The following is a 20614-nucleotide window of genomic DNA, read 5'->3' on the forward strand; positions in this document are numbered from 1 at the left end:
GGGAGTCTGCTAACTGCCCAATTCTGGACACTTAAACTGCTCTGCCACTCGTACGTGCCAAGTACCTTAACGGTAATGTAGGAATGTCACACTGCACTGTAGCTTTACTACACACTCTTAAATGTGAACTGCATTCCCTTACAGTAGTGAAGCAACATTTCCAGCTTTCACTAACCTAGTATCAATATCTCAAACTCAGACAGCTAGTAAATATTTAAATTTTTCCGTATTTTGTAATGAAATAATAAAATTCATCACATGAATTATCAGTTTACGAAGTCAATGAATTTTTCCAGGTTAATAACCACAGCTAAGCATTCGCTCGGTTCATACAGAGTACAAAAGCTTATAGAAGGAAACCTCACTTAAAAAGGAAAAAAACAAAACAGAAAACTTTATCAATATCTTATCTTATAAACCAAATGCTATGAAACTTTCACAAAACACTAACAACCACTACACATACCTGAGGAAACCAGAAATTCTAGTTTCCTGATGGTTAGTGCAAATGGAAAACACATTATTTAGAGTTTGGGAACACTGGCACCAAGTGTTAGAGCAGCTTCCTGAACTGAACAGACTGCAATGGAAAATAAAAAAAGGTAGGTGGAATTCAAAGATGTCTGTAATAAAAGCAATTTTATACACTTGCATGATTCTGTTGGAAAAGTAGCAAATGTTCACAGAAAGATCAAACTGTGGAGTTATTTTAATCTCTAATATGCCACACCATGGGCAACAATGTCCCCAAATCTGCACTGATTATCTTAGACAGCTGGGCCCACAGGTTCTATCTTTAAAATTTACAATGAGTGATTTTTTTTAAGCATTTAGTGCTGTATTACTGGACTTACACTTCTCCACCCCCTTATTTTTTTCACACCACACAGGATGAAAAGTAAATGTACCTATATAGCTAAGGTGCATTCTTTCAGTCCTGGAGATTATTAACATTCCTCTACTGTGAGAGCTACACACCTAAGGTTGCAGCAGAGTTATTCAATTTATAGTTAAAAATTAAATTAAATTAAAAATTAAATTAAATAAAAATTAAAAACTTATAATGTAAGTTTTCTGTTTAGGTAATCAGAATGCCTTTCTACAAAGCTGAGAAAATTCTGAGAATAAAAACCTTCAAACACATTTTTCAGCTCTCTTGCATGTTTTTTAACAGTACTGATTTTGTCTCAAGAGTATGCACCACGACAATTTCTTTACCCTCTCCAAACTCAAAACTGTTCTTGACTATTTTTATTTCAAGACCAAATTTAAGGTGAAGAACCCAAGAAGGAAGACTGACTACAGGGAAACAAAACAATGGAACGTTAAAATGATCTTTAAATTAAAAAAATCTAAATTCAAAACTACTTAAACTTTCATAACAGAGAAAAAACAAAGAAGTTATCTTTCTATGGCCTTAACAAATTTTTATAGTATAAAATGAATATTCAAATGTATCCAATTATTCCTAAATATTTCCAAGGCGACAATATATGACAGTATTAACTTAGAAGCAGTCTCTTAATAAAACTCAATGCATTGAAAATGTCAAAATGAAAGAAAATGCTCATCCTTCAAAGAAAGGATTATCTACCCCGTAAGTGACTCTGAAACCACATTAACACATCTGAAGTCATTTCTCTAGGAACGTGGTAACTGAGATCAATAAAGTATACTACTACTTATTTCTAAAACAGCAACTAAAAAATCATATGAACTAGGCATCCCAGTAGTCTCTTTAGTTCAAGAATGACATAATCTGGTTGATCACATTACCATCAATTTTTAAGAGTTAAGCTTACAGTTACAAGTATTTAAGTTGACGAAGTTCTAAAGCAGAGGCTCATATACTTCAAGGAAAAAACTCCACAGGGACAAACCTCACAAAGTATGGTTTAAGACAAAGATCCTTTCTCCAGCCACAAAAAGTTATTAGACTCCCACCATTTCCACTGGGCTCAAAAGGACTTTCTTAGTAGGAAGGACAAAACCGCCAGCTCTGACACCTATGTCTACTTCCCACCTTGACTCCGGCCCCTGCAGAGTCGAACCCAGGTTTCTTTCCCACCCTTGCACTTGTCACCCTAAGCCAGTGATCTGCCACAAGGGATATCATTGCTCAGACTACAGTTGCTTGTCCAGAAATCAGGTGGTAAGACAAGAATGTGATAAACGCTACAGATAAGACCACAGACTGTCTAGAACCATCAAGACCCATGAGGAAGACAGGCTAGCAGTGTTCTTTTCTGAGTCTTTGGCTTTAGGGTACTGAAGTAATCAGAAGAGATGACAAAATGTTCCTTCAAACATACTATGCTTACAGATTCTATACTAATCCACACAGCCAAGAAAAAAAGGAGAAAATATGCCTTCTAATTCTGAATCACTTGTAAGTTTAGAGACAGGATATTCAAAGATGTTAATTTTTCTTTTTTAAATATAAGACCACGAAGTCTACAAATGCTTAATAAACCAATGCACCAAATACATTTATCTTAAAAAAGAAAAATCAATTAAGAGGCCATTTGAGAAGAGGATCCTATGTACAGCTAATTTAAAAAATGCAAATAACCGATACAGTACAATGTAAAAAACTGCTCCAAGTGACTAGCACACAAAAAACACAAAACAAACTTGGAAGAAATGAGGCCTTCAAAGAAATTATGACCAATGTTACAGTTCCTGAAATGGACAAAGCATAGGCTTATTTAGATGAAAAACTATCAGCAGCAATGGTGACCAACTTTATTTAGAGTTAAAAGAAAAAAAAAACTAATAAAATCTTGCAACTTTATGCCTATTTGGAATAATCTGTAGAAACAGTTAAAAGATAAGTTTAGGCCTAAACCGTAAAAAAGAAAATTCCACCAGAGTCCCTTATAATCCAATATTTCAGGGCAGGCCAAATCTACCATTATATTAACCACAACTTGCCAAAGTCTTATTTAAATACACTTTATCTTTTTTGTTTTCAGCAAAGGCACTGTTTTACCACCCCCAAGATAGAATGTCGCTAATGAAGAAAATGAAGCATGGCTTTTCATCACTTCTAGAGCTGAGTTCAGTGTACACTTCCCGAGAAATACAGAAAAGATCTAAACAAGGTTGTCTAGACCTCCCTAATTTTGCCTTAGTCAAAGAGATTAATATTTTTGCATTCTTACCTTTTCACTGAAACACTCAAGCAAGTCTTGGACATACCCTCGCATTTCTTGCAAAAATTTATACCGTTCACCAATACCCCCAGAAGACCCTTCTAATCTTTCAATAGCCCTGGTAGAGTCCACTCGGCTTTGCAGATGTTTCTCGTGCTGCTGTCGATTTGTTTTGTGCAGTTCTTTCATGGAGTCCAACCTTAAGAACACAAAAGGATAAATATAACACATTTACATCCAAAAATCTACGCTGTCAGGACTCTTGCAATATCATAATAATGCAATTAGTTCCACTATTAGAATTTAAAAATACTTGGGAGTGCCATCTTTTCATCTGTACTGCTTTTTGTCAAAAAAAAAAAAAAAAGAAAGAAAAAAGAAAAAGAAAAAGAAAAAAAAAAGCAGTTTACAGACTTCATATAAAGTTATCTGGTGTGCTAACCAAAATCTGTTTTGCTTTTCCCCCCATATCTTGACTACACTTTTCAGAGTCCAAGAGGTACGAACTCAGAACTGTCTTCAACAAGATCATGGAGTGGCATTTTTTATAACTTTTCGAGGCTTCCACAGAAGTAATCCAAGAAGGTAGCAGAACAAAGTAGGAAGTCATCTTCTGTTTAGCTTTTGAAGATGGGCCAGTGAATCTTCGTTGCCGATATTCTGCATCTGCTACCCCAGACTACATGTTGCCTGAGGGAACAGAAAGCTAGAGGACAGGTCTTTAAGAAGTTGATCTGCCCTACCTGTCTTTAAGCTGTTTCTTTACCAAATCAATAGTAACGGGAGTCATCTCATTACTGGGAGTTTTGAAAGGGACTGTATTATCTGTTTTTTGAGATTTGGCATCAGATGATCCATAGGCAGTATAACTATAAGGAATGCCATAGGAGGAACCATAAGGCATCGTCTGGTAAGTGTTCTGGTAGTACATATTCACTTCAGTGGGCTGACTTGATTGAACCTAGAAAAAGAAATGGGATAAATGTGAATTGGGGTTAAAAAAAAAAAAAACCAACAGCAAAAATTATACCATTTTCCAAATACTATGTTAATTAAAATAAATAGTTGCAGAGCTCTTCAGAATCAATTAAAGGTAGGGCCGGATGAACATTCTAACTCTAATGGGATGACTAGATTCATTTCTTTTATTTTTTTATTTCTTTTCAGCGTAACAGAATTCACTGTTTATGCACCACACCCAGTGCTCCATGCAATACGTGCCCTCCATAATACCCACCACCTGGCTCCTCCAACCTCCCACCCCCTGCCCCTGCAAAACCCTGACTAGATTCATTTCTAATAATTTTCAGGAAAACATAGTATCAAAGAAGTTTAGAATTGAAAGGGACATAAAGAATAAACCAAGACCAGGGGCGCCTGGGTGGCTCAGTGGGTTAAGCCGCTGCCTTCGGCTCAGGTCATGATCTCAGGGTCCTGGGATCGAGTCCCACATCGGGCTCTCTGCTCAGCGGCGAGCCTACTTCCCTCTCTCTCTCTCTGCCTGCCTCTCTACTTGTGATCTCTGTCAAATAAATAAATTAAAAAAAAAAAAAAAAGAATAAACCAAGACCACCATGTTATCAATGGAAGAGAAAAAACGACTTGTTGTAAGTAGAGAATAAACAGATAGCAGAGACTAGAGAATGCCATCTAAGTACCCTATTTTCTTAACGTAAACCAAACTGCAAAAAATTCTGTCAAAACACCAGTAACAAAAATAGTTTACATTTATGCAACATTTCCACTGTTCTATTTAATTCTATAAAGCAAATTGTTGTAACGATTAAGGAACAGACTTTTTTTTTTCTTTTTTTAGATTTTATTTATTTATTTGACAGAGATCACAAGTAGGCAGAGAGGGGGAAGCAGGCTCCCTGCCGAGCAGAGAGCCCAACATGGGGTTCAATCTCAGGACCCTGGGATCATGACCTGAGCCGAAGGCAGAGGCTTAACCCACTGAGTCACCCAGGGACCCAGGAATAGACTTTTCATCTACAGTTAAGTTTTCGTATCACAGAGAACTCCATCTTCCACAAAATAATTTCTAAAGTCAGAAATAATAAGCTCTACAGAAAAGAAAGATTTCATCTGAACAGTGGTTCTCAAGTTCAGTGTGCATCAGAATGACCTGGAGTGGTGGCTGTGTACCCCCACCCAGTTTCTCATTCACTGATCTCAAGAGGGTGAGAATTTGCATTTCTAACAAACTCCCAGCTGCTGCTGCTACTGGTGGTTGAAGGGCCACTCTGAGAAACACTGATGTACAAAACCAGAAATCTTTCCATCATTCTTTTTTTTTTTTTTTTTTACGATTTACTTATTTGACAGAGAGAGAAATCGTAAGTAGCAGAGAGGCAGGCAGAGGAAGAGGGGGAAGCAGGCTCCCCACTGAGCAGAGAGCCTGACATAGGGCTGGATCCCAGGACCTTGAGATCATGACCTGAGCCAAAGGCAGAGGCTTAACCCTCTAAGCCACTCGGGTGCTCCAATTTTTCCACCATTATGGCTATAAAAGCAAAAGGTAATATTTCTTTTAAAAGCTTACTGGAATTTCACTTCATGTGATTTTCTTAATTACATTAGTTGAATGAGTGTCAAAGATTCAATTCAACGTGCAATATGTTTTTAACTCAACAGAACAGGCAATAAAGGTCTTTCCTTTACTTTTTAATTTTTGAAGTGAAATCCTTTAGTTCTTACCTGAGGGATATTAATTCCTTTTCTTATTTGCTCCTGTTCCCATCGGCTGAGCTCTTCATCTTGTTCTCCAGTTACTAAAGCATCATCATCACTCCCCTCGATGCCTGCAGTCATGGCAGTGAAGAAAATTAAATATCAGAAAAGCAGGGAGAGAAGAAATGCTATCCTGACACTTTACAAAGATTAAGCAAACTACTGGTATTCATTCAGTCTTCCTAAAACGTCAATCATGAGCTCCTGTCCTTTGATACTCCTGACTTTGTTTGTCTTAGCCAAGGTATCCCTTGAAGCAAAAGGCTAAGTATTACATAATCTTAAAACGTTAGGAGGGTTTCCTAGTCTGTGAGCTTGACATCAAATCAACAAAGGGAAGAACAAAACCTAAAGGCCTCTAAAGAATGTTAAGCTGATTACATAAATTTATGCACGTAAAGTGCTTAACACAACACTGCCTACTCAGGAAGTGCTCAATAAACATTCGCTACCACAATCCTGCTTTTGCTTTAAAAAAATTCCAGTAATACACTTGTACTCAAACGAAAACAGTCTTCAAACATTAAACATAGTTAAGTAAATGTGGGTACTTTCTGTTTGACTCTATTTAATAGCAAATCATATGCAACAGCAATGCAACAGGCTTATTATCTTATTAAATCAAGTTACCTATTTCCTCAGCAATTTTTTGTCTTTGTGACTTTTCCTTCACAGAAAAAACTATGCGGCGCTTCTCATCATCATCTTCATCATCGCTGGCATCATTCTCGTCTTCTCTAACAAGGCGGCCTTTACCAGGCTCATTATCATGAGGAGTGAAATCTCCTAATTCTCGGGCCATTTGGCGCTTTTTCCTTGCAGCATGTATAAAAGCTGCATCGGGAATCTCTCCTGGAAACATATGGCAAGGATTATGAAAGACAGAGATATTAAGGCATAACTTTCCTAGTTTCTTGAAAATATGAAGGGTAAAATAATCTCACCAAGAGAACCCTGTCGTAGGGATGGTCTAATATTAGTTGCTGGTGCCCGCTTCCCAAACTGTGCCTGTAGTCGAACTAATTTACTTTTAATTTAGCTTAAATGGAAACTAGAAGTTGCTATACGGACACTAAAATATATATATGTAATGGCAATATGTATGAGAAAGAGGGGAAGGGAAAATCCACCATAGCAACTTTGTGATTTTTTTTCATTTTTAAGAAATAAACAAAAGTAATCAAATCATATTACTGAACTAGAAAGCAAACAATAAAAAAGGTGTCCACGAACACACCTTAAAAAACCATTATAGCATGTTTCTATTGCAAATTATCTTCAACTCAATTGTAAGCATACTGAATACATCACTCTGTTACTTAATTTTGCCTCATATTAAAGCACAGTATGTTTTTTCCATGTTGTTTGGCATAAATACAATTTTTAACGGCCTAACAATATTCATGGACGAGATAAAGCATAACCTACTACATAATCGAATTGACCTTTCACCTACAGTAAAAATTAATGCCTCACTACTTGTCTAATATTATTTTAATAGCTTTGGAACTTCCCATCATGTAAACGTATCTTAATTTACTATGCTGTTCCTCCCCTGCTACACACTTTTATTGGAAAACTGGTCACCCAGTAAACAGATTTGCAAACTATTTCTTAAAAGTAAAGGGAAGAGTGTGGGAGCATAACACTAATAGCAATTACTTTTGCTTTTAGTAGAGTTCTAAAAATTAAGTTTAAGTCTAAATCTGAAATACATTAAAAAAAACACAAAACTTTAGTCCCATTTATCCATTTACTTAAAGCCCCACATTTGCTCTGATTAACAAAAGTGCCTGAGAATGAACCTAGAAAAACTGGGAAGTTTCTAGTTCTTTCACTTTATTTGCAAAAGGAAACACCTGGGCTTCAAACAGGAATGTCATATGAAACACCACTTAGCTAACTCCTTCTTTCACCATCTTTCCACATGGCCCCTCCTTGGGGGCTTCCTTCATTTCTGAAAAGTATCTGCAAATACACACCTGGACGGAGAACATTCAAAGAAGATAAAGCGTTTGAAAAGGCTCCACCAGCTTTCGGCTTTTCTTCCTCCTTCTCACTTTCCATATCCATTTCATCTTCACCGTGTTCACTGATGATTAGCCCGTCTTCTTGACTGGTGTCCTTAACATGTCCTGTTTTGTCCAAAGGTGGCTCACCTACATTTGTGAAAAAAAGCTATTAAAATATATTTAAAATAGAATGTATAAATTAAGTAGGCACTCTTTTCTTTGTTTATAGGCTTAATTTGTCCAAGTTTAAACTATTTTAAATATTTATAAAAAACTCAAACCACTGATGTATGAAAATGAAATATTCAATAGTAGGCATTAATTGGGAAGTAAAATAACAGGGGTCAAAGGGGTGCACTGGAGGCTCTGCTCAATTTCGGTTTGAGTTCATTTTATCAAAATTTTATTAAATTTATCAAAATTAACTGTTTCTTCCTCTAAACTCCCACTGGTAACTAACTGTTCATACCTCTTTGAAGCATTATTTCACTTAGTATGAGCATTTCATTAAACTCTAAGCCCCTCTGAGGCAACTTTCTATCATGAACAGTGTTTATGGACCACATAAACCTCTCTGTAATGAGTACTTCAGGATTATCTTCATCTTTCACAGCCATTTGTCATCCACCACCTGAAGGGGTAAGACCCAAAAGCCACGTTTATACAATCCAACTCTGACCCCACTGCCATGACTGAATGTTCAAGTATGTTTTGTGACCAAAACGGAGACAACCTAATTCTCTTTCCGGGAACCTGGAACTGAGACAGCGAGAGGAGTCAGAGAACAGGTGGCACTAAAAACAACCACATGTAAACCCGGACGGGGGCTTCAGAGTGCCATATTCTGCCATATGGACAGAGCGCTTCCTAATTCTGAGGCCTTTCACAAGACTAGTTGTAACACTGCTTTCCTGCCCTGAGTTCCAGGAGGCATCAGTGTAACTTCCCGGAGCTTTACATCCTTGTAACTTAATAATCCTACTGCACCATCAGTCACAGGCAAAAATCAAGAAAATCAAAGTGTTTTGTACCTTGGGCACTGAACCTGGCACACAACAGACCAAAGAATATAATGAAATATTACAAGTTTATTCTAAATATGATATTCTTCTCGTTTCCCTAGTATGTTCCACTCCCAAAAAGCGTTTCAAAGATTCTCTCTCCTTTTCAAACCATATTCTGTTCCCCTCAATAATCGAAGGGATAATACCACTTCCCTACACACACACACTTTATACTTTACTAAGATAAGGTCATTATGTTTTAGGCTCCCCAATTTCCTCATCTACCATCCTACCTCATTAGCCAAAGCCTTCCTTCTTCTTTTTTTTTTTTTTAATATTTTATTTATTTGACAGAGAGAAATCACAACTAGGCAGAGAGGCAGGCAGAGAGAGAGGAGGAAGCAGGCTCCCCGCAGAGCAGAGAGCCTGATGCGGGGCTCGATCCCAGGACCCCAGGATCATGACCTGAGCTGAAGGCAGAGGCTTAACCCACTGAGCCACCCAGGTGCCCCCAAAGCCTTCCTTCTAACGTGCATCCTGATGCTATGAGATTTAAAAGTTCACCTTATCAGACAGATACGGTTAGATGGGAGTCAAAAACAACCCATTTCCTTCTGCTCTAAACCCAAACTAAATCAATGGCTTTTAATAGAACTGTGAAAAGCCATATACGTTCAGATAATGATTTCTGCATATTTTAAAAGACCGAGCAAATACATTTTATGATTAAACCCATACAAGTGCACAACATGGTTACAGCTGGATTTTTGTTAGTGGACACGTATTATCCTTCCAGGTGTCTTTGTAAAGAGATACTAAATAACCTTTCTCTAGGCTCTCAGGGGATCCTCAATTTCTTCTACTACCAAATCAGGAAACTTACTCCCATGAACATTCTCCTTACCTTAAACTTGATCAGGTTCTCCCTCGTCTTTCTTCTGTCTATGAACACGGGTTTCTCCTTATCAAAAAACTTCTCTTTGACCCCAATGGTCCCTCTGCTGACTCTCCTCTACTTCTCTCTCTGACAAACTTCTAGAAAGCAGTGTGGACCTGCTGCCTCTACTTCATCACCAACTTGTGCCTCAACCCCGGCAAACAGCCTTTGATTTCTCTCAGTCCAAGCTCCCATACCAGCTAACCCAATGACTAAAGCTACAATAGATTCATACAGTACTGTTGAACAATTTAGCAAAAGATGTTCCTTCATCCAAACAGACAGAACGTGGCTAGTGGACTTGTCTCTTCTGCCAGACACCCTCCTCCAGAAAGGAAACAATAGCAACACTGCCAATGGCCTCTCCTTGGTCCTTTCTTTTTGACTTTTCGGGTACTTTTTCATACAAACGAGCATTGTCATCTTGAAACTTTTCCTATCTCTTTTTTGGCCTTTATGATTTTATTTAGTAAATCCTCTTCTCTGTGTGTACACTTATTAAAGGTAGAAGTCTTTGTCACAAAGGTCACAGGTCACAGAAGATCTCATAAATTCCAGACTCGCTTCAATTTCTAAATGCTCCTTTCTCACTTCTCCTGACCTCTCCTGCACTATTATACTGCATGCAGTTGGTTTTCAAAAGATTTGGGGAAAAAAGCAGTTTCCTAGACTCTGAAATAATTGGTTCCCCTAAAAATACTCCTCTTCCTACCTGCCTTCCCTATTTCTATATATAATACAGGATTTTTCTCTGTCACTGTGTCACAAAAGTTCAAAGTCTGACTGTTTCTTTTAAATCCAACAGCTAAAATATATATCAAGCCTACCAATTTTTCCCTTGGAATGTTTTTTCAAATAATCTTTCTTTCAAATAATCCTTTCTTTCTTCTCCCACACCCATAAGCAAACAGTTTTAACTCATCCAAAATTTCCCACTGAGTCAAGAAAAGCCTCAGTGTCACTCAACTACGACCTTTTTAAACTCACTATTAATGGATCAAAGCTGGCCCTTGATTTTAAAACTGTTTTAGGCCTCCAATCTCTCCTTGTGCCAATCCATTCTACATGGTAATACCAGGTTAAGGTTTCAAAAGGCATTTATCATGTCACCATCTTGGCAAGCCACCCAACAGCAACTCTAAACCCCTTACTGGATACTAAACATCCTTCACAATCTGTCAACAAGTACCTTTCACCTTAAACCTATACTTCCTCTATAAATCATCCACTTTGACCTGACAGATGTACTTGCTCTTAACTTAGTCACTTTAAAATGTGGTAATACACCCATTATCTTCCCTCTCCCATCTTTTGGAATTTAAATGATCAAAAATCCACTTTCATGGGGCGCCTGGGTGGCTCAGTGGGTTAAGCCTCCGCCTTCAGCTTGGGTCATGATCTCAGGGTCTCTGCTGGGCAGGGAGCCTGCTTCCTCCTCTCTCTCTCTCTGCCTGCCTCTGCCTACTTGTGATCTCTCTCTGCCAAAAAAAAAAAAAAAAGTCTTTAAAAAAAACCACTTTCATATTCTACTTTATATATGACATTCCTTCTCCTGCCTCTAAAAAAAAAATGCAGCTCCTCTTTAAACCATTCATTGGACATTTTGCCAAACACTGGTTCCAATTAGACATTTTAGTGATGCTGTCTCCAAAATTAGACTGTAAATTTGAGATATAATGACATACTTTTTCACAGTAAGCCTGAGGCTGAGAACCCGTGAAATAATAATTCTATCCTTAATTCCACAGAATAAAAAGATTGCCCTAAGGCATTTGCATGAGAATAACTCAGACCACAGGATATTATAATGGATCCACTTCCCTCTAAGACAAATAACTTCTTAAAACTGTTAAGCTTCAGTTGTGAAAGGGTGTTGAGAAGTGTCTGCACAATGTAGGCAGGAGCCTCACACTGAGGAGTTGTCATCCACGTATCTGATAGGGCTGCTGAATGAGAAAGTATTATCAAGAAACATTAAAACAAGGGTGTTCCGGGACACCTGGGTGGCTCAGTTGGTTGAGCAGCTGCCTTCGGCTCAGATCATGATCCCAGGGCCCTGGGTTCAAGTCCTGCATCGGGCTCCTTGCTCACAGGGAGCCTGCTTCTCTCTCTGCCTCTGCCTGCCACTCTGCCTGCTTGTGCGTGCTCTCTCTGAGAAATAAATAAAATCTTTAAAAAACAAAATAAAACAAACAAACAAAAACAAGGGTGTTCCTCAAAGTTCTGCAAGAATTAAACTAACTGTGGAAATACCACCAAAGAACTGAACACCTGTCTCTATAAAATCCAAGTACAGGAATTTACACAATACTATCTTAAACAGGAATAAATCTGGGTCTCGGGCTTAAGTGGGAAACTTCCTTTCTCTGGTTAATAGCAATCTGAACACTAGCAGGAAAATTGGGAGGAAGATTCAGGTGTTACAGCAGAAACTTTTCGGTGGCAAGGACTCTGTCTTTTTTAAAAATGCATTTACTGGGATGTCTGGGTGGCTCAGTCGGTTAAGCGTCTGCCTTCGGCTCAGGTCATGATCCCAGGCTCCTAGGATTGGGTCCCACATCAAGCTCCTTGCTCAACAGGGAAGCCTGCTTCTCCCCCTGCTTGTGCTTACCCTCTCTCTCTCTCTCTGACAAAAAAAAAAAAAAAAAAAAAATAGCATTTACTGTGCCTGTGCAACTGTATTAGAATTAAATAACAAAACTGTACCAATACTCGATCTGGACCTTTGAAAACAGCAGAATCAACTGAACAAGTTCATAATATATACAGCAAATTCATTCAATCAGTCCCTGTGGAAAGAGCTTTCATTTTATTTCAAATGAATCCTATTAGTTTGGTACTTACTGTCTGTTGATGAGTTGAGTTCTGTTTTAATCTTCGATTTTTCAAGATCTTCTTTATATTCTTTCTTAAGTAACTTTACTATCTTTTTGCTGTAACTTGATTTCTTCACTTTGAAAACTTCTTCATTTTCTTAGAAAAGAAATTAAATGAAGTCTGTAGCAACCATTTCAGACAGTATCTTCCCTTCTAATTTTCACATGGTCTTATGTGTTTTTTGCCTTCACCAAATGGATACTCATACACCCCAAAGCATTACATAATTTGAAATTATTCCAAATCTGTCAGAGACTCTCAAAAGCTGTCCACTTCATAAATTAACCTCATATAATGCAAATTTGAGACTTTCTGAAAGGCATTAATACTTGTGACTACACAAAATTTTCCAATGTCCTACTGTCTTCCTCAGGAGAAAAAATCACTGAAAAAGCACTTAATCACTTTATTATCAGAAAAAAAGATATCCAAAGTCAAAAGATGCTGGGTAAGAGAGCTGTCAAGTCTGAGTAAATCTATAACCAACACAATCTGACATATATTATTTCAAGACTAAGCTGAGAGCAAAGCACTTTTCAAAATTAAGTTTTGATGTGCATCCACTGTCTCTGACTTGAAAATTTTAAAGTCAAATGCAAACACTTTACTGAATAGTTTCTGCATCATCAAAAAAAAAAAAAATTGGGGGGTGGTCCTCTCAAACAAATAAGAAATAACAGAAGGCCAAAGAGAAACAGAAAGGCCCACCTTCCTGGAAAGATGAGACAATCTTGCATCAAAATATAAGTAAGATATCCAAAAGTCTTTCTTTTTTTGCAACATGCACTTAATTGGGTTACACACACATGCAACTGGTCGGGAAGTTAGATTTAAGGCTCATATATAATCAGAAATCCAAATCCACTGCAATCTGGCCTCTCGCACCCGACTGGATAAATTGCCTTCAATTTCTATTACACCGTCTCTCTTCATTGTCCAAAAATCAAGGCGAGGAAAGCCGTACATCTGTACCCCTACTTATTTTCACGGAGAAATTGAGGCTCGGCGTTTGCAAGGGACTGGCCCAAGGTCACTCATAACCAGAGCTTCAACTGCGGGGATTCTGTTCCCAGATTTAGGATTCCTCTTTACAAACCCAGCCTTCTTGGTCAAGGATGTGTGGACAGATCCCCCCAGAGGCGTGGACACAGTGACCGGCAGAGGACTCAGACCGTGCCAAGAGCAGACAGGAGATCCAACTCAAGTTCACCCTGAAACACACCCGCCAGGAAAAAAGCAGGACAGGGGGCACTGAACTCCCACTTGACAAACTCAGAACGACGGATCTGAGCTCCTGGCCCTCAGAGCAGGAAATGCACAGGAGGACGGTAAGGAGGAGGCGGTTGTTAAGAAAAGGCTGGTGGTGGCGCGGGAACGCGTCCTCCGCCAGGAGCAGAAGGCCGGAGGCGGGGAAAGATGTGCAGCAGGTCGGGCGCGAAGGGGCTCTGTTCCGGGCTGCGGGGGCTGGGCGTCCAGGGAATGCGGGGACTAAAAGTGGGGGCCCCAGGGTAGGGATCCTGGGGTCTGGGCTCCGAAGCGCGCCGGTTACCTTCCTCCTCGTCCTGGAAGCTGAGCAGGCTGGCGCGGGGTACCTCTTTGTTCTCTCGCGGCCTCTTGCGCGGCTTCAGTCCATTGCCGGGCTCCGCGCCGCCGGGGAAGCAGCCCCCGGCCTCAGCCCCGGAGCCCGGGGTCAGAGCGGAAGGCGGCAGCAGCCCGGGGCCCTGCAGCGACTCCCCCCCAGGGGCCCTGTCGCCGCCGCCGCCGCCGCCAGAGCCCGGTTCTTCGCCGGTGCCCGGCGGCGGCAGCAACGGTGGCGGCTCCTGCTCCTCATCGCGCTCTCGCTCCTCCTCCTCCGAGTCATTCCGCTTGCGCACGTTCACTCGCCGGGCCTTTCGGAACATTCCCGCGGCTCGCACGGCGGTCTCACACCCGCTCCCACACCGCGGCTCCGGCGGCGGCAAGCTCGCGACAGCGCACGCGCACACTCTGGGGCTCCAGCCGGGTCCCGTCTTCCCTCAGTCTACCGCGCACCAACGAGCGCGCATGCGCTCGCACCCTCACTACGTGGAGAGCTCTCCGTGCCTCTCGCGAGAACGTCAGCTTTTTGCGCTGTCCTCTGTCGGCGTGGAGGACTGTTGGCACGGAACTTTGGGCCTCCGGTGCTATCCGACCGGTCACAAAGAGGATCATAGAGACGGAGAGGAGAGAGTAGGCTCGGTTGGCCCGCGGCCCGCGGTGCTGCAGTGCGTCTTCCGCTCTTACGCAGAGTAGTCAGTCACGAGAGGAAACCTCCAGCCGCGCTCTGGGAGGGGCAAAGAGAGCGGGAGGAGGAGGAGAGAAAGGAGGGGAAGGAGGAGGGGTTTGAAAGGAGGGGAAAGAAGAGAGGGAGGGGGTGGGGGAGCCAGAAAGAGAAACCAGGTTAGGTGAGTCAAAATAGGGTCCCAGGGCGGATAGTCTACCCCAAACTAAGTTGACTTGTGCTGTGGTAATTATTACTAACTCTCTTGAGTCACACTTCGTATTTCTGTATCTTTGTAGCTACAGAGCACTTTGAAAAGCATCGAATCCCATTTATGATAAATTGTTACCTGGCCTGGTCTTTTAGCCCCTTTCTCTGTTATGCGCAAAGCAGATGTGTTTTAGCGTTTGGGAAAGAATGCCAAGTTTGCGAGCAGTTCTGAAACATAGCTAATTTCGGAAACGGAAGGGAAATTGGCTTGCATGAGTGGGACTGGTTGTGATGCATTTCAGCCTTGCGTCACAGACGTCGCAGACGTCACAGTCCAAACTGGCAGGGCCCCATCAGGGTACGGGACCCTGAGGTTGAACTCACAGGCTTACCCTTCGTGTCAACAGACTTGAGCCTTTTTCCTTCACGTGCGTGCGTGTATGTGGATTCGTTTTCATGTCTCAAAATTCAAAAGGTTACAAAGGGCCTTCGTATAGTGAAAAGAGCCCACCCATCCCCAGAAGCTTTCCAGTAACGCAGGAATTAAAATCCTCACGATCCCCCTGAGATACTCTATGAACATAAAAGCAAATAAGTGTATCTTTATGAATTACCTTTTTACACATATGTAAACTGTGTTTTTAGTTTAACGTAAATTGAAGTTTGGTTCACGTCCATACATAAAGTTGGCTTTCCTTTCACCCAGCTGCCTACCGATCTGTTTTTGGAATGTACCATAATTTATTAAACCAGCCCCATGAAATTTGATATTAAGGTTATTTCCCATCTTGCTATAATATTCAATGCCACAATGGAAAGCTTTGGAAATGGTCACACCTGGAGAAGGAAACAGAATTGGAAGTACTAGATCCAAATGTGTGCATTTGTAATTTTGCTAATTCTAAATTGCTCTTTATAGAATCTGTGCTAATTTGTACTCTTACCAACAAAGATGAGAGTGCCTCTTTGTCTACACCATCCTGTCAAAATTGCTCTTAAGATTTAAGTTCCAAGCTGAAGCAAAAACCCCAAGCCCACCAAGAATTTCTATGTCATTCACATCTGCCTTATTTTCTCTGGTTTTCTTTGTTTGGATTTGAGATCTACCCAGTCAGGACCCACTTTTGGAAACTGGAAAGTTGATCTAGACTAAGAGCATCATCTGTAACATTTTCTTCCAGTTAATAGAAAAAGGTAGCAACATCTCGCTCCCATTCTGTTCTCATTACTCTAAGTTCTTGTATTCTGGCTACTCAGCATTGATTTAAGTTCTGATTCTGACAGTGTTTCATTGGTGAAATTGAACTCCAATTCCCATCACAGAAGATTCAAATTGTGCCTGATCAGCCTCTAGACACCTGAGCCAAGAGACAGATTTGCAGTAATGATTAGGGTTAGAGGTAACAAACATAAGGTCCAGAGGAGAATATGTTAATATCTTGGCTTAAAATTTCAAAAAGATCTTCCACAGTAAAAATGGTGGCCGAATACAGATAGACGGGAGGACCTGTCATTTTAACATGAGCCAAGATAGTTATAAACAAGGAAGACATTTATAACTTTGACAGTCTACCTATTCAGATAATTAAAGGGCAAAGTTAAACACTTGAAAGTTGTTTTGCTACACAAGCAAGCCAAAGTTCCTTTTATTGAGGTTATAGATCTTGTGGAAATTGAATTCCTGAAACTGAACTAGCTGCTTTGGTTGCCTGTCAGCCCATATATTATCCAAACTGCTGATTTTATAAAATGCGTTTGTGCTTTAAGTATTAAACAGACTAATTTGTTTATTGCATGTAGTATGTCATTAGCATTTAATATTGGAAGGTGTTTAGTATTCTGGGAAAACAGAAACTGCTCACATAGAACTGTTACATCAGTCATTTTGTTTGAATCAGTAAGTTAGTTCAGTTCTTTTTTTAAAAGTCATTTTTCCAGGCAATAATTCTGATTTTTCCCCCACTGAATTGTGAGTTTGAATGGATTAGTTGACCCATAAATTCAGATAAAACAGGCAAACCAGTTTCGTTTTGTTTGCTGACTCAGTATTAGACTCTGTAGTCTAGAACAATGGTTACAAAATGCAAGTGTATGAACCTGTGAAAAGTTTTCCCTAGTCAGTTGCCAAATGAGAACAGTAAATAGTCTGTCTGTGTAGAGTAGCCAGATATCCTTTCTTGAGGGAAAAAATGTTCCTTTATTCTGCAATTGTCTTTCTCTTTCCGTATTAAGATACTAAGATCTCTTTCCTTATGTGAAACAATGATGATGTTATATGATAGTGTGTGTTTGTTTTTGCATTCTTATTTGGCAAAGTAAAAAGTAAAAGCCATGAATCCTCCTAAATTTTTTATTTTACCTAAAAATTTTATTTTATATTTTTTTAAAGCAAGGTTTATTAAGGGATAGCAAAGTGGTAGTACAAAGCTCCCAAGGAGGGAGTGGACCCAAAGGAGTTGCCCTAAAAATTGTATCTGGCAGGTGAAACTCATAGTCTAGAAATCCCCAGTCTAGGAATTTTTCTTTTCTTTCTAAAACTATAACTCAATAATTCTACTCTGGAAAAATCATTCAATTATTTAAATATCTTTAGAGCTTACCCTGCTGAAGGCAGCTCTGCATTAACTTAAAGTAAAATGTAAGTAAGCTTCACGGGAGAAGAGATTAGATGTTTTCTTCACTGCTATCTTCACAGCACCTATAATGGCACCTCGTACAAAACTGGTAATAAATATTTGTTGACTGAATGGTACTGCACATTATCTGTTTATTTAATTAGTGATAAATATTTCATCCTATGTTGATATAAATTACATTTATATATAATGTAATATATATATTACAATATATACAATAGATACACAATATATACAATATACAATTGATAATAGATATACAAAATATACGATAGACATGCAATATACAATATATCTACAGCTTACATCCCTTTATTTTCAAAACAAGATTGCAATATATTTGTTATAAATTCCTGGGTAGATGAGTTTTTTTTGTTTGTTTGTTTGTTTTTACTTTACACAGAGAGAGAGCGCGTGCACAAGCAGGCACACAGAGAGAGGGAGAAGCAGGCTCCCTGCTGAGCAGAGAGCCTGACACCACTCGGGGCTCAATCCCAGGACTCTGAGAACATGGCCTGAGCCAACGGCAGAGGCGTAACCTACTGAGCCACCCAGGCAATTCTGGTAGATGAGTTCTTAAAGCAGTAATAGATAGCTCCCCATTGGCCTTTAGGAAGTGCCTCCAGTAGAGAGAAAGGCCCTCTCCACCCAATGACAGTTGGAAACCAGGTTACATAGTACTGATTGGCAAAGATGGGCACCCTATCCAAGGTAAGCCAATCAGATTCTCCCAAGATTTTGCACTTGACACTAAGACAATGAGTCCCTGCTTGTGCCTTAGAATTGCAATGAACTCAGGAGCCCAAGGGAAGCCATAAATTACCATGTTAATTCAAACGCTGAGAAAACTAGTCTGAGTAGCAGAAGGAAGCAGATGTGCTAAAAAGCGGAAGACAAAATAGCATGTGGGGTTCCTGTGTCTTTCCTGGCTCTTGTTCTCAACGCTTCTTGAAGCAGGACTGCACTCCTGTCTGTGGGCTCCCTGAGATGCCCCCAGAATCCTTAGAGTAATTTTCTTTTTGGTTTTGTTGCTGTTGAGCTTGTTTTATTTTGTGGGTGTGTCTGCTTTAAATACTTCACATTTCCATTAGTTAGAATCAAAGAACCCTAGGACCAAAGAATTCTAACAAAATAAACGATAGTTATTTTAATTCTGTAGTAATGTTAATTTTATCTGTGCAATTTATACAACCATGTTTTTTTTTTTTTTTCTTTCAAGATTTAAATTCAAGTTGGTTCACATATAGAGTAGTATTTGTTTCAGGGGTAGACTTTAGTGATTCATCAGCTGCATTTAACAGCCAGTGGTCATTACATCAAGTGCTCTCCTTAAATCCCATCACCCAATTACCCCATCCCTCCACCCATGCCCCTCCAGCAACCCTCAGTCTGTTTCCTATAATTAAGAGTCTCTTAGAGGTTTGCCTCCCTCTTTGTTTTCATCTTATTTTATTTTTCCTTCCCTCCCCCTATGTTCATCGGTTTTGTTTCTTAAAATCTACCTAAAGTGAAATCATATGGTTTTGTCTTTGACTTTTTTCACTTTGCCTAATACCCTCTAGTTCTGTTCACATTGTTGCAAATGGCAACATTTCATTCTTTTTGATGGCTGAGTCGTATTCCGTTATATACATATACCACACCTTCTTTATCCATTCATCTGTTCATGGACATCTGAGCTCTCTGCATAGTTTGGCTATGGTGGACATTGCAGCTATAAACATTGTGGTACATGTGCCCACTATGTTTGTATCTTTGGGTTAAATACCCAGTAGAACAATTCCTGGGTCGTAGGATAGCTCTATTTTTAACTTAATAAGGAAACTTCGTACTGTTTTCCAGAGTGGCTTGCACCAGCTTGCATTCCCAACAATGTAAGAAGCATTTCTCCTTCTCCGCATCCTCGCCAACACCTGTAGCTTCCTGACTTGTTAATTTTAGTCATTCTGACTGTGAAATTTCTTCTCATCCAAATGTAGAGTGTCATGAAAGTAAACAATATTTTATTTTCTTGAATGGAAATATTGGGCTTGTTCAGTATTTTAAAATTGCATCTGCTATTTAGACCAGGTAATTCTTTTTTTTTTTTTGGCATATAAATAAATATTTATTTCTTTATTGGTATAAGTTAAAAAGTTAAAGCAATTACTTCATATTCAGCCTATTCATGTTTTTGTTTCTATCTGCTCCTTACCTAGCATTATGGTTTTTTTCTTACCCATTCATCGTATTCCTATTCTAATCTAGACCAGGTAATTCTATTATTATCCATTTATTCAACAAAACTTATTGAGCATCTGCTGTGTTCCAGGCATTGTGTGAGGCAATAGAAACATAATAAACAAGACAGATGTGTTCTTTCTCCTTCCAGACCTATAGTCAGGTGCTGGAGACATAATAAACAAGTAAATAAACATTGATTGCTAATTACCATTAATTTATAAGGAAATCAATAGTGTGGTGCTACATCTAAGAAGCACAAATATAAAATTATAGAAATTTTAATTTGATTCATTTCTTCCCATGTGCCAATGACTGTTTAAAAATCCGTATCTTCACTAAATATGTAAGAATTTCTAGGACTGAAGCAGAACACTTTAAGATGATTACAGTTACTACCTCCTGGATGACTCCTTGACTAAACTTTTCTTAAAATATTTTTAAAAAGATTTTATTTATTTGTCAGAGAGAGAGAGAGCACAAGCAGGCAAAACAGCAGGCAGAGGCAGAGAGAGAAGCAGGCTCTCCCCTGAGCAAGGAGCCCGATTCGGGACTCGATCCCAAGACCCTGGGATCATGACCTGAGCCGCA

The 20614-nt window shown here is 39.5% G+C and overlaps 1 protein-coding gene across 1 annotated transcript in view; it reads right to left on the minus strand.

Moving 5' to 3' along the window:
• Positions 1-14732, minus strand: part of PAXBP1 (PAX3 and PAX7 binding protein 1) — a 34613-nt gene extending 19881 nt beyond the window's left edge. The window contains exons 1-7 of the mRNA XM_046002111.1: positions 14268-14732; positions 12686-12814; positions 7871-8047; positions 6519-6740; positions 5856-5959; positions 3899-4116; positions 3165-3354 (exon numbers count right to left, since the gene is read on the minus strand). Of these exons, the coding sequence (XP_045858067.1) occupies positions 3165-3354; positions 3899-4116; positions 5856-5959; positions 6519-6740; positions 7871-8047; positions 12686-12814; positions 14268-14619 (1392 nt within the window). The 5' untranslated portion in view covers positions 14620-14732. The remainder of the gene's footprint in view (positions 1-3164; positions 3355-3898; positions 4117-5855; positions 5960-6518; positions 6741-7870; positions 8048-12685; positions 12815-14267) is intronic.
• Positions 14733-20614: the final 5882 nt, after the last annotated feature.

This window comes from Meles meles, chromosome 4, assembly GCF_922984935.1.
Source record: "Meles meles chromosome 4, mMelMel3.1 paternal haplotype, whole genome shotgun sequence".
Taxonomy (NCBI): Eukaryota; Metazoa; Chordata; class Mammalia; order Carnivora; family Mustelidae; genus Meles; species Meles meles.